This window comes from Cyclopterus lumpus, chromosome 12, assembly GCF_009769545.1.
Source record: "Cyclopterus lumpus isolate fCycLum1 chromosome 12, fCycLum1.pri, whole genome shotgun sequence".
NCBI lineage: Eukaryota > Metazoa > Chordata > Actinopteri > Perciformes > Cyclopteridae > Cyclopterus > Cyclopterus lumpus.
This window is the reverse complement of record NC_046977.1, coordinates 11,534,377-11,547,180: the sequence shown is the minus strand read 5'-3', so window position 1 is coordinate 11,547,180 and position 12,804 is coordinate 11,534,377. Positions and strand designations below refer to the sequence as shown.

The 12,804-nt window shown below is 41.2% G+C and overlaps 1 protein-coding gene across 2 annotated transcripts; it reads right to left on the bottom strand.

Moving 5' to 3' along the window:
• Window positions 1-1,694: 1,694 nt before the first annotated feature.
• Window positions 1,695-11,619, bottom strand: cercam (cerebral endothelial cell adhesion molecule). Of its 2 annotated transcripts, none has more exons than XM_034547470.1 (12): window positions 11,355-11,401; window positions 9,990-10,100; window positions 9,435-9,552; window positions 9,092-9,226; window positions 8,795-8,999; window positions 8,508-8,627; window positions 8,303-8,379; window positions 7,746-7,852; window positions 7,179-7,311; window positions 6,422-6,549; window positions 5,671-5,874; window positions 1,695-4,150 (listed from the first exon to the last, which is right to left on the bottom strand). In XM_034547470.1, exons 2-12 carry the CDS (start codon window positions 10,037-10,039, stop codon window positions 3,916-3,918), a joined length of 1,512 nt encoding a protein of 503 aa, XP_034403361.1. In that variant the 5' UTR covers window positions 10,040-10,100; window positions 11,355-11,401; the 3' UTR covers window positions 1,695-3,915. The 2 variants fall into 2 exon arrangements, with proteins under 2 accessions (XP_034403361.1, XP_034403360.1); XM_034547469.1 differs by having other exon boundaries at window positions 1,842-4,150; window positions 11,254-11,619.
• Window positions 11,620-12,804: the final 1,185 nt, after the last annotated feature.

Genomic DNA, 12,804 nt, shown 5'->3' with positions numbered 1-12,804 from the left:
TCCACTGGAAGGTCACTCCAGAGGGCACTTCTTCATGTTTTTTTTCCACTGGGAGGTCACTCCAGAGGGCACTTCTTCATGTTTTCTCCACTGGGAGGTCACTCCAGAGGGTACTTCTTCATGTTTTCTCCACTGGAAGGTCACCCCAGAGGGCTCTTCTTCATGTTTTCTCCACTGGAATGTCACCCCAGAGGGCACTTCATCGTGGAAATATGTGTTGCAGGTGCCCAGGCTGTGGAGCACACTTGTGCTAATATGACCAGAGCTGCTCAGCCGCATAACTAACTTGGTGCAACGTCTCTGGTGGAACCATCCAGGTCAGATTCATACCAGCTGGTTACATTAGGCATATGGTAAGGCTTACGGACCCCCAGGTGAACCGTGCAGTACACAGTGACCTGGCCACTTCACTTCTTTTTGACCAGTCAGCAGTTGGGTCTGAGTTGCTGAATGTATGTATTGGGCCCAGCTGGGAGCACATCACATCCCTAACAGCCTTCTCCTCATGTGTACCCATAGCAAAGCCCATTAGAAGACAAAGCGCGAACAAAATAGTAGTTATCTGGATGTAACTCCAAATCCATCAGCACATGCTTAGCTCTCTACATGCATGCCCAGCTGGCCCCTGTTGTAAGTTGCTGACCTCAAAAGGGAGCAGATGGTTGTGCCGCTATTTTACAGATCGGGTAGGCCAGTAGCGAAGCTCGTTAAAGGGCTATGAAAATACTCATAGATCTGGTGTTACATCCAAGTAACTAATATTTACATGAGACGAGAAAATATATCCTTTATGGTAATGTTCAGCACAAAAATAACGTCATAGGAGGACGGCAAGACGTTTTAGTTGTTAGTTTTATTTAGATTCAATTATATAAAATGTGTGTTGGGGGATGTCAAGGTAGCAGCTGTTGTTGAGAGGCCTCATAGTCCAGAGACCAAACCAAGCAGGAGTGGAACATAAGATCTTCATAAGACATCATGTATGAAGAGTTTGTATGTGTGAGACATTGAATACACGGTTGGAGTAATCTAGGAAAAAACAACCCTCGCTGTCTCAGCAACTGAACATTATGAAACCTTGTGCCCGAAGCACTGAGCCACATGCAATGCTCTGCCTGTCAAGTTGACCTTGTGATTGCCCAACTCCAATCCAGCAGCCAATGAGGCGCTGAGTTTGGGTTCCCTCCTGTGAGAGGAGGTTTTCTCCTTTCTCTGTTTTATCTGTGTGTGTGTGTGTGTGTGTGTGTGTGTGTGTGTGCGTGTGTGTGAGTGTGTGTGAGTGTGTGAGTGTGTGTGTGTGTGTGTGTGTGTGTGTGTGTGTGTGTGTGTGTGTGTGTTCTGGCTGTCTACACCAACCTTTGACCATGTCTTCTCTAAAACCCTTTCATGTAGGTTCCAAACTAGTAATTAGGTGCAGCATGGCATGTTCATGTACACACACACACACACACACACACACACACACACACACACACACACATACACTTTTACATGCACAAGTGTTTGTGCTATATGCAAACAGTAAGCCATCATGTATGTTGTGACCGATCTTTATCTACATTTCATTCATTCTGATCTATGACATGATGTTCCAGAGGGAAATAAGGCCACGTACACCAGATGATTTTATATTACATAAGTCAAATGTATTTATGTAGCACAGCTGTATCCGTAAATGTCTGTGTGCTTACATGCAGCCGTTTGTCTGTGCCAAGTTTGTATGTGTAATAAAAAATAAATAGAAAAACACAGAACTCTTCAAATTACTTGAAGTGGTTTCCATTTGGGTACATTCTTTTGAGTCAACAAAATGAAAAACTGAACCATCTTGTGGTAGATTTGTGTCAATGCAACACCTGGAAGTACTACAGTTTTATTTTTTAATGACCATATATTTAGATACTTTTGTCCACAGAAAGTTGGGTTTATTAACTAATACAAAACTCACAACCACAATGACAAAAACTATTTACGTCAGAAAAGTCTGCTGTACAATTGTGCTAACATCTGAATACAAATGTATTGCTTAAGGACACAAACACACAAAATATTTTTTCAGAAGAGATTGCAATTTGCTTGCTGTACATCAAGTCTTGTGACTAATGCATCATTTGTATCAAGAAACATGCGACAAATAAATGAAGACATATTTAGGAAAAGATACACGTATAATAAAAGAAAACAGATGTATACAAATCTGACCATTATAAATGCTTTTCAAAGGCTAACTAATATAACACGTTTAGTATAACTGATCATCATCATTTAAATCCACGAGGGGCATCAGAATGACATCATCAGTACTTGCATTGCTAGTCTGCAAATGTCCAGACATTCCTCGACTTAAGGATCCCAGTGATACAAAAATGTTATTTAAGGCTGAGTTTTAATAGATTATAGTTTCAATGGAATTGCTTTGCTTGTCAACAGTTTGGGTACATTCTTTACATAAGATTTATCACAGCAAAGCAGCTGGAGGTCCCCAAAAAAGTAGGAGCACTCAGCAAAAGCAGACACCAGGAGATCCCATTTTAACATTCAAGATTGGTTTTCTGCAACCATTTCCAGAAAATACTGGTTTATTTCTAAAGATGTGCTCTGAAGTAATCACAATATATGATAAAACATGTGTAAACTGACAAATAATTGTTATAATGCTGAGAACATAGACTCTCAACTGGAACCTGCATTTTGTTTCTGATCACCGTTGATTTAATTGAAGTTATATTATCCAATTTTCAAGTATTTTATCATGTTTACTGGTTTTAAAGACACTTAAAATAAAAGTGTACATTATTATTATTAATAATATTATTAAAAGTAATGTCAGATAAGCATTAGTTGGAGTGTGAATATTTCGTGGTTTTAGCTCAATAATATAGATTATATAATACAATGTAAAAGTTTATATAGATACAGTTTGATACCTCCAAGAACATACAATTAAAAACCTAGAGTGGAAACCATGACCTGATGGTGGTAGAATTAGGAGGGCTAAATAAATAATATACAAACTAGAAACTAATTGTTGTGGCTAAATGTGAAAAATATTAAAACAGCTAGAGAGGAAAAGGTAGTCTAATGAGTCAAAGCTATTTCAGTTCATCTGTGAATGAATGACTTCATATATATATATCAAAACACTAAAATGCAAACATTCAATGTGTTTGTTTCACTAACAAAACACTTCCTTAATATAATCTGGTACCACTGAAACAGTCTCATACAGTAACCATGAGGTATATAGGCGTGGAAACTGTTATAGAAGGCAACGGAAATATGAATCAGGATCTATATAGCTTTGGGTTGAATACAAGCGTCTATCTTAATGGAAAACATGCAAAAATGGAGAAATGGATAGGCAGACAGATATACCAACAAAGGGGGAAAAAAGGTATAAAATCAATAACAATAGCACACTTCGATACTGGAGCCTCAGTCAGCGCTCAAAACATTAACAAATAAATGTTCCTGTAAAGTCACCTCTACGCTCTCCTTTTAAATGCTGTCTAATTAACATTATAAACATGCAATCATCACTAGCACACAAACCAACACAACCATACATAACATTTAAAAAAACATCAGCCACAAAAACTGTATAAACTCTCGTAATATAAAAAATGTCTGAATTAAAGAAAAGAAGAGTCTGGTGGACTGACATCTGTACAAGTACTAAAATACATTTCTTTACAAACAGCCCTTATGCGGCTTTCCACCCAAAATATCCTCTTATGCCAGACTCTTGCTGACATGCTTTGAAATGTCCAGTATAAATGACACTGAGCATGTCAGTGGCGTGACACAGGGTGGGCCGAAAATAAAGTCTGGGAACACTTTCTCTCCTCAGCATCTGTCTCTCTGACCTCGTGGCCTTTTGACCTGCAGGTTCTCCACAGCTATGCCTGCTCCGCACTAAAGTTCATCCTTGTAGGCAGCTGACAGCATGTCGGCCGGCGGCGCCGCCCCTTTCAGGGTCTTGTGGGAACCCCTCCAATCGGTGCGTACGGCGTCATCGTCCCACAGAGTCGACGTCTCTGTGTCGCTCACCCACTGGGGATCGCCGGCGTAGTGACACGGCTGGACCACAAGGGGGCGTGTACTGAAGGCGTGTACATTTCTGTTGGGGAAATGGGACTTGTAGTCCTCACTGCAAAGAGGGAACGGCGATAGAGATTATATAGATGTGAATGGGTTCGTTCGAGTATGTCACAAAAACAAAATATACGTCTTGCATCAGAAATATAATTTTAGTGCAATAATAATAATACTGCAAATGTTCATTGTCAATCCATATAACTGTTATTTTGGGATTTATTTAGAATTCACTGATTCGACAAGAGATGGAGACAGAGACAGTTCAGTTGCTCTTAGCATAGAGGGCGACAGCAGGACCGATGTGTGGTGTGCGGTCGCTGTGCATTCTTTGCGGACTAGTCAAGCATATCGAATTAGAATCACAGAGGTGAGAGAGAGAATAGAGAAAGTGGGTTGGCTATACGCCAGTTTCCCACACATGATGGAGCACACGGACACTGCCAAGCCTTCTGGTGGGCAGGCCCTTCAGTCCAAGGTGCATTTCATCTTACAGTCAGTGCCCCACATGTGTCTCAGTTAGTCTGCTAGATCAGAACTGGGGGACGATGAGAAAAGTCGTTTGAGGAAGATTAGGGTTAGAAATTGGGTCAGGGCTGCAAAGAGGTGCAGACAATGAATACAAAAAATAAATTAAAAAAAGAGATTCTTGAGGTGAAGTGTATACTTTATAAAGAAAGAAGCATATTGAAAAATGTTTGACTGGTGAGAGGACCTACATGTTGTTGCTGTTTTACGACATGTGAAGTCAACATGAATAAAAGAAAGTAAACTAGAGTCTACAGCCACGCCAGCAGCTCAGTGAGGCTGCACTTTTTCAAAGTGGCGCTTGGAGTAAAATGCTAATGTTGGGATGCTAACATGTCATGATGACAATGCTAATATTCTAATGTTTAGCAGGTATATTGTCAACCGTGCTAGCAGTCTTAGTTTCGGATGCGAGTATGCAAACACTTGCTAAATCGGCAATAAACACAAAGTATAACTGAGGCTGATAATATGTCGTTTTGCAAATATGGGATTTTGATGGAAAGTATTGAACAAACTAACATTTTGATGGCGCTTATTTTAAGGTTAAGCGGTCATTCAAGTAATTTCTTCCTGAATGTCGGTACCAGTTCATGGCGATCCATCCAATAGGCCTAGTTGTCGAGACATTTCATTAAAAACTCAAACGTGAACCTCATGGTAGCGCAGGAGGAAAAAAGTAATTGGGATTCATCCTCATAATTTCATCCATCCTGATCCTAATCTTAGATATTTCAGTCGGGATCACAGTAGTGGACCGACTTTACCACCCTTCAACCACAGATTTCCCTATACAACATATATAGCATGTATGCAAGTTTAGGCAACTATGGGAATAATGTTTATGGCAATTATGAACAATTATTTATAGTTCTGGCAGGGAGGTTTTAGAGTGATGAAAAACAAGTTGTTTGTGAGAAATGTGAAAAAGACCAATATACAAAACAACAACTAAATAATTTCTCCAACATTGTTCATCCAGATTAAAACAAGAAAAGTGTGAGGTGCGGGTTATTAAGGAGTATTCAGAGCTGCCATCATACATACTTGGGATGTTTGTCATACATGATGGGGAGGAATTCATCAATAGGAAGCATCTTGGACAGCGGCTCAGCGTTGAGCAGTTTCTGGGCTCCCTGCAGGGAGATGGCGTAGGACAGAGTCCAATACGAGTAGTCGGCCTTTACCAGGTTGTGAACGTCCTCCACCGCCTCCTCCTTTCCAGGATTCACCTGCTTCCTGCCAAAGTATCTGCAGCACCGTTAAGACACAATGAGAAGAAAAAGAGGAAGAAGGATGAAGAACAAACAAAAAGAAGAAGAAACAAAGTAATGTCTAAAACATCTCGAGTCCAGAAATCTGCTGCAATGCTGCTTTATTGCCACGTGTTGGAAATCATTCTGGAAGTCTGTGTTTTTGCAGCATTTGTTCTGCATGTGTGTCTCACCATTTTCAGAAAGTTACGCAAACACAAATAGACACAAAAAAAGAAGCTAGTACATTTCCTATCTTCCTGCCGATAGTTTCAAAATGCCTTCATTGTGTGTCTGAAGTTTTGTCTAATCATTTCAGCATGATTTCAATTGAAAACATTTGTTTCGATGTCCTGCAGATACCTTAATCACAAACACACAAATGAGTGATGTGCAATGCATTCCTGGATGTGAATTGTTCCTCTTATCCGATTCCTCCACACACACACATGCACAACATACTTTTGAGCAAACTGTATTGACTCAACCTAAACCTCATCCCGCCTAAACAAGAACTGTGTGAATAAAAAACGTGTCCCTTTTACATGATGTCCCAGTCCAGCTCCACCTGCTCCACCTCCTCCATCAGTAGGAGGACTCGTCGCTTGAAGTTGGCCTGGAAACGAACGTCGTCTTCAAGGACCAGCGTCATGTTCATCTGCAAGTCCACCATCTGGAAAAACATTGGTTTCAAAATCTCATGTAGAAGTGTCTATGGTGTGTGAATGTTGTATGGATGTTAGATAGCCCTGATGGGCACCACCTTGCATGGCAGCCCCTGCCATCAGTGTGTGAGTGGGTGAATGATGTGTTGTTAATGCGCTTTGAGTGGTCGGAATAGTAAAAAGTACAGCACAGTCCATATATGTAGTACGCTGTGTTCTTTTTTAGGGCCATTCTCAAGTTAGAAAAACCCATGTTGGAACAAAAAACAAAAAACATTTTATCTTCTTATTTATAATAGCAAAGACAAAAATGACAAATGATCTGAGTAGTTATTGGGTAAATGGCTAAGTATCTACATGGCAACATTCAGAGTTCTTTGAAGTTCAGTCTTCAAATTAACATGTTCATTTATTTAGAATTGATCTATACTTGAAAATGATATAAATTGAGATTTATATAACAAAAAGAGATGTGGATGGCTTTGTATTGTTAGAAAGGTCCAAAGAAAAATCCCTCTAATCCCATCTCTCAATCAGAATGCCATCATTCATCCTCTTGATCATATTACCTGTATTGTTCTCACTGTCAGTCATACCAATAAAGACTTGCATGTATAATGTGTGTGTGTTTTCTCACCTCCTTCCAGATGAAGTAGTGGCTGAGGAAGCAGCCCACCTCTCCTTTGGTGAGAGTGCGTCCAGAGAACGGGTCATAGTAGCCTGGCAGCAGGTCCACACCCAGGATCTTAATGTCAGTGCTGTTCAGTGCACTACACGCACACACACACGCACACACACGCGCACACACACACGCACACGCATACGCACACACACACACACACACACATAGCAAGAGGGTAAGAGTAAGGGGGAAAAGGGCAGTTGGAAACTGGACCATGTCAATGAAACCTCAGATTAAGGAGACATAACTTTTAACCTTGCACAGATAACTGAATGGCCATAATAAAGAGGGCATTCACAATTTGCATCGAATATCAGAATATTATCGAACCCACTACCACGAATTTAACAAAACCATGTGTAACGGTACATTTCTGGAAGGAAAGGTCTTTCCTTCTCACCAACCATTCGCCAATCTTCATTTTATGTCAGTATCTCCTCGTTCGATATGGATTTCTCTCTCTCAATATCAGCCAGTTGAGTGGTCTTGCTGTATTCAGTCTTTCTCTGACAGCGTACTCACTTTCCATCCACGGCGTCTACCACCTTGACGTCAATCTCCAGCTCATTCAGAGAGAACAGCATGTGGTCTCTCCGGTCCGGACGCCGTCGCAGATTAATCAGATATATCTGAGGAGAGGAGGACAACTAGTTAATTACCTGTTAACTGCATATTATTACTGAAATGGATATCATTAACCCCCTGACTTCTTTAGACACGTCTGTAATAAGCAACATTTATTCATGTAATACCGTGCTTCATTATTACTCTGAATGATGAAAAAAGCCTAAGAGGACTAAATAATATGCCTTCACAATCTCAGTATTTCATAGCCCATTGTTTAAGATTTAGTGTACTTATGTTATAATTACCCCGGAAAATGTGCCTTGTTATAATTATTTTTGACTCAAAACTTGAGCAAGTAACATGTAATGCTTTTCCCTCAGTTGCTGAAACTACAATGTTGGTTGAAAAGAAATATCGAATGTATATACGCAATATAAATATACCAAAAGTAATAATATGTCCCTAAAACATGGCTGCTTCTACCAGAAAAAAACCAATGAGGTGTCTCTTACCTCATTAAAGCCCATGAGGTCTCTCTGTTTGGGGAACATATAGACGTATCGTGAGGGGCGCATTGGAGGACCATCAACTGTTACAAAAAATATTAAGAGAATAATGTAACATAACAAAGCTGAACCAACACAGCATACTGTATGAGTTTTGATTTACTCCCTGTCAGCATCTTTCCTTAGTAATATTTATATTGAATACTCTTACTCATGGACTCAAGATGGACGTGGACAAAGTTGAGGCGATCATCTTCCAAGGTGTGTTGAGGTTTGGCCGGGACGTTCAGGTAGCCGTAGCGCTCCTTGTTACACAAATACATCTGTACCTCTGCGTGGCATCAAAGATCAATCAATCAATCAATACATTATGCCATTGTTGAGACCTTCATTGTGTACCATATAAGATTCCCCTATACAGTACATCATTCTACAGTGAAGTAAGTATGCTTGCGGATTTCATTACAAAAACATAACCACAAACCGGCGCTAACCAACCTGCAGCTCGGCATGAGAAGGCGAACACGATGATGTCGTCGTAGGGCCACGAGTAGTCCTTGTGAGGCGGGAAGAAGGCCAGTTTCGTCATGCCTTCCTTCCTTAAATCCAGCAGCATGGTGGAGTGGATCATGGGCACAGGGTAGCAGCCCAGTCTGTGACGATGGCGGGTGGGGAAGTACTCTGCTGTTCGGCGGTAATATCCCTTAAAAGAGAGCGATGGTGTCAGATACCAGGGATCTTGATATAAAGAGGGACTTTTTTTTTATGATCGATAACTATCAAGTCCACACTCACCTGTGGGGTGATACCGCACCAGTAGTTGGAGTATGCTCCCTGAGAGTCCAGCATGGGAGCAATGGCTGACTTGTTCTCTGCCATCATCAGGTTGAGGGTTTCAGGGTTGGTGAGGATATTGTCTGTGTCAGCATACTGAAACATAAACACAGAGGAGAGCGGGGAGAGATGGGGAAAGAGATGAGTCACGTCTCTGTAACAGGAGAACCTTCTTCTCTTGGATGAAGCAACGGCAGCAAAGAGGGAACAAATCTCATCAGATAAATCAAGGGATGAAGCTGATTTTAATCTTACACCGCTGCCACAAGAAAATGTTATTATATATTATTATATTATTATGTACCAGGATGTAATCGGCCCAGCGTTTCCTGGCAAAGTTGAGCGCTGCCTGCTTCAGCTTCATCACATACTCATATCTGCTATTGGGCCAATGCTTAGGACCCGACTCTCCTGCGTAGGACCTAAAACAGAGAGTTGTAAGAAGGACATTGAAGTATGTTATTGTACTGATTTGGCATTTTCTCATTTCTCATAATTCACTACTGACTGAATTAGGCTGCATTTTAAATATATGATAACCACTGTCTATGTCTATTCACAGCCTATTAGCAGTCAGACTGTATTGTTGGTATGCACACATTTCCACTTCAGCTCAGGCAGATGTCCACACAGTCAAGGCGTAAAGACAAGCAGAGGCGCGCTGCGTCATTCCTTATTATGCAAAGTGGAAAGGTGTGTTATCTCGAGGCAACAAAGTGGATCCCCTACGGCTAATAGTTGCACGACAGAGGTTAGTTCATGTTGCTTCGTACAGTAAGATTGGCGTAGACACAGGATGTTCGCGTACCCAGATCCCTGCAGTGAATATAATACAACACATTCCTGTAGTTGGACTTACGTGGGCTGGTCCATTGGTCTCCACTCTACGTCATGGTAGAATTTCTGCATGTAGGTTAGCCACTCTTTCAGTATGGCGGTGGTGTTATCTGTGTTGTGATCCGTGGCCGCCCTGAAGAGCACAGAGAAAGCAGGTTGTGAGACTGAAGAGCTGATGGGCTTCAAAAGCAGGTTTAATGGAGAGGAAAGGAATCCCGACACATCTTGAAGACGTATAAATAATAACTCGTCTCATCTCTGTGATTGAGTCGCAGTTTTCTTTTTCTCGTACATTTTAAAGCACATTCTTGATCCGGTGGAACAGCCTACAGTTACAATGTTATTGCATTATGATATTTCTATCGAATATGCTTTGGATCTCTTTTTCCTTTTATTTCAGAAAGTTTTCAAAGCCATCACAGCATATCTAGGTATGGCAGGCCATCAGGGCCCTACAATGTTAATCAATTAGCAGAATGTCTCTGTTGCAAGAATGGATACAGGATTTTTGCATCACCGAGAAGTATTATGATTGGTCGGGTATGTCATTTGCTGGATAAGCCAAACACAGAAACACTTGTCTTGTTATTAACAACTTCTCAATTGATTTTTAGAAAATGTTCTTTATTACGATACTGAGCTATAAAATGACCCATACTGTGACAGAAGATTTATTTAGTGTGGAAAGAATACTTCAATATTCTGCACACGCACACACACACACACACACACACACACACACGCACACACACTGCTGTGAACACAATACAACTATACAAAGTACATATCACACATTTAACGTTATAACATGGCTATATCGTGTGTCATATGATTATCAACATGCAACCCAGCAACAGATAATCTCTCTTATTAGATCCAGTTTCATCAAATCAAACTATACGAGCAGAATGGGTTTTAAATGAGATAAGAGTAACTTTGCGACACATAAACTACATTGAAGTACTCCACAGGGGCGTTTACAGCTCAAACCCCTTCGAGGACAGTTCGGTTTATGGGGTTTAATCACTAACGTGCGTCATATTTTCATTAAAATGAGTATCGGGTTCAACGAGCTCTGCGGAGGATACCAACGGATGCAGGTCACATGAGGAAGTGAGTGCGGGGAGTGAAAGGCACAGAGGGAGGCGGGGAGGGGACGGACGCGGTTGCGGCTCTCCCGAACTAACCGAAAGGCTTTGGACCTAACGGGACTGAACGGCGGCTATACGGCCGGTTAACGCGAGGGCGGCTCTCCGGGCGGTCACGGTGCATGCAGCAGAACCCACCACACGGAGACGCGGTCTTTGGGATAGTTGAGCCTCTCCAGAGCCCCGAGGTAGTACGGCAGGGAGTGCGCGGTGTTTCTGGCTAAGATAGCGATAACCACCGTCGGAGGCTGAATCTTCGACTCCTCCGGAAACATTTCCTCCGAAAAGTAGCCCTCGGCGAGGAAAACCAAGGCCCCGACCGCTAGAAAGTGCAGTAACATGGCGAAAGCCGCTCCGGTGTTCCAGCACAGCACGTCGCCGGTGGACGCGTCAGCAGTCCAAGAAAAAGAAAAGAGGGTTTCCCCCCCCCCCTCGACTTAGTGTACAAACTTGCTCGCTTTTTCCAAGATCATATCCAAACGCAGCCAGAGAGCCGATATTACCACTTCCGCTTCAGATCTTCAGAAAAGTCTGACACCCTTATTGGGCGATGAAGGCCACATTGTGTTACTTCTTAAATCTCTGGAGACACGAACTAGAAACTATTAACATCCAGTCAGACGCACTTCTACATCAGTTTTGCTTAGTGATTCCTTCATGTGTCCAATGACATTACATTACTTGTCATTTAGCTGACGCTTTTATCCAAAGCGACTTACAATAAGTGCATTAAACCATGAGTCCAAACTCAGAACAACAAGAATCAAGCAAGTACAATTTAAGTGCTATCCGTAAGAGCCATTTAAGTGCTACTAAAGTGCCAAACTACAAAGTGCTATCAGTAAGAGAAATTTAAGTGCTACTAAAGTGCCAAACTACAAAGTGCTATCAGTAAGAGACATTTAAGTGCTACTAAAGTGCTACTACGGCTCTACCTTCCCTATTCAAGGTATGACGAAACTACAAGTTGACGAAACTACAAATTCAGTCATAGTAACAATGTTAAGAGATATGTCGTTACTTTGTAAACAAACTATTGTTTGCATACCATGTGAATCAACAGATAACGTGTACACATTTAGAGGCAGTGTTCTATACATTTATATAGCCTACACATTATGCATGACGATGTACTTGTATGTGTTATAGTAGGTAAGAGAGATATTAGATAAAGTTGATGAACATCCTTAGGTAAATATATAGTTGTTCTGGTTGTTACTATTGGCTGCAGTTTCAGGGATTGACCAGCAGAGGGAGGATGTGATGCAAAAGAAGGTCCATTACTCAGGCTGAGTGTGGGACTGAGGTCAGATCTTATGGGTTTCTTTGGCTAATGGGGGAATGCAACTAATTGCATTTTTTCAAATACTACACTATGCATTATTTAGCAACACTAAGTAGTATCAATCTACAAAATATGATGCATTGTTGCAAGTTAAAGTACTATAAAGCGGTTAAAATGAGATGCACCCTTGTAATAATATACAATTTGTATTCTTCACAACAACGAAATGTGATGCTTCAAGTTCATTTTCTTGAAAATACTATTTTTACAGTGTGGTGCTGCTACTTGAACTCAAAGGTGCATTGCGTAAGATCTGGCCACCTGCTCCAAAGAAATAGAAGGCAGGAGTTCAAATCTACTACAGGCTCCATACAGCCTTATAAACTACAACTATAGGTGGGGTT

Excerpts from the sequence above, each read along its gene's own strand:
- cercam (XM_034547469.1), bottom strand. The coding sequence starts at position 11,456 with ATGTTACTGCACTTTCTAGCGGTCGGGGCCTTGGTTTTCCTCGCCGAG. Across the intron at positions 9,553-9,989 it reads AGACCAATGGACCAGCCCAC|GTCCTACGCAGGAGAGTCGG; the intron begins GTAAGTCCAACT and ends TCTCTGTTTTAG. Across the intron at positions 9,000-9,091 it reads GGTGCGGTATCACCCCACAG|GGATATTACCGCCGAACAGC; the intron begins GTGAGTGTGGAC and ends CTCTCTTTTAAG.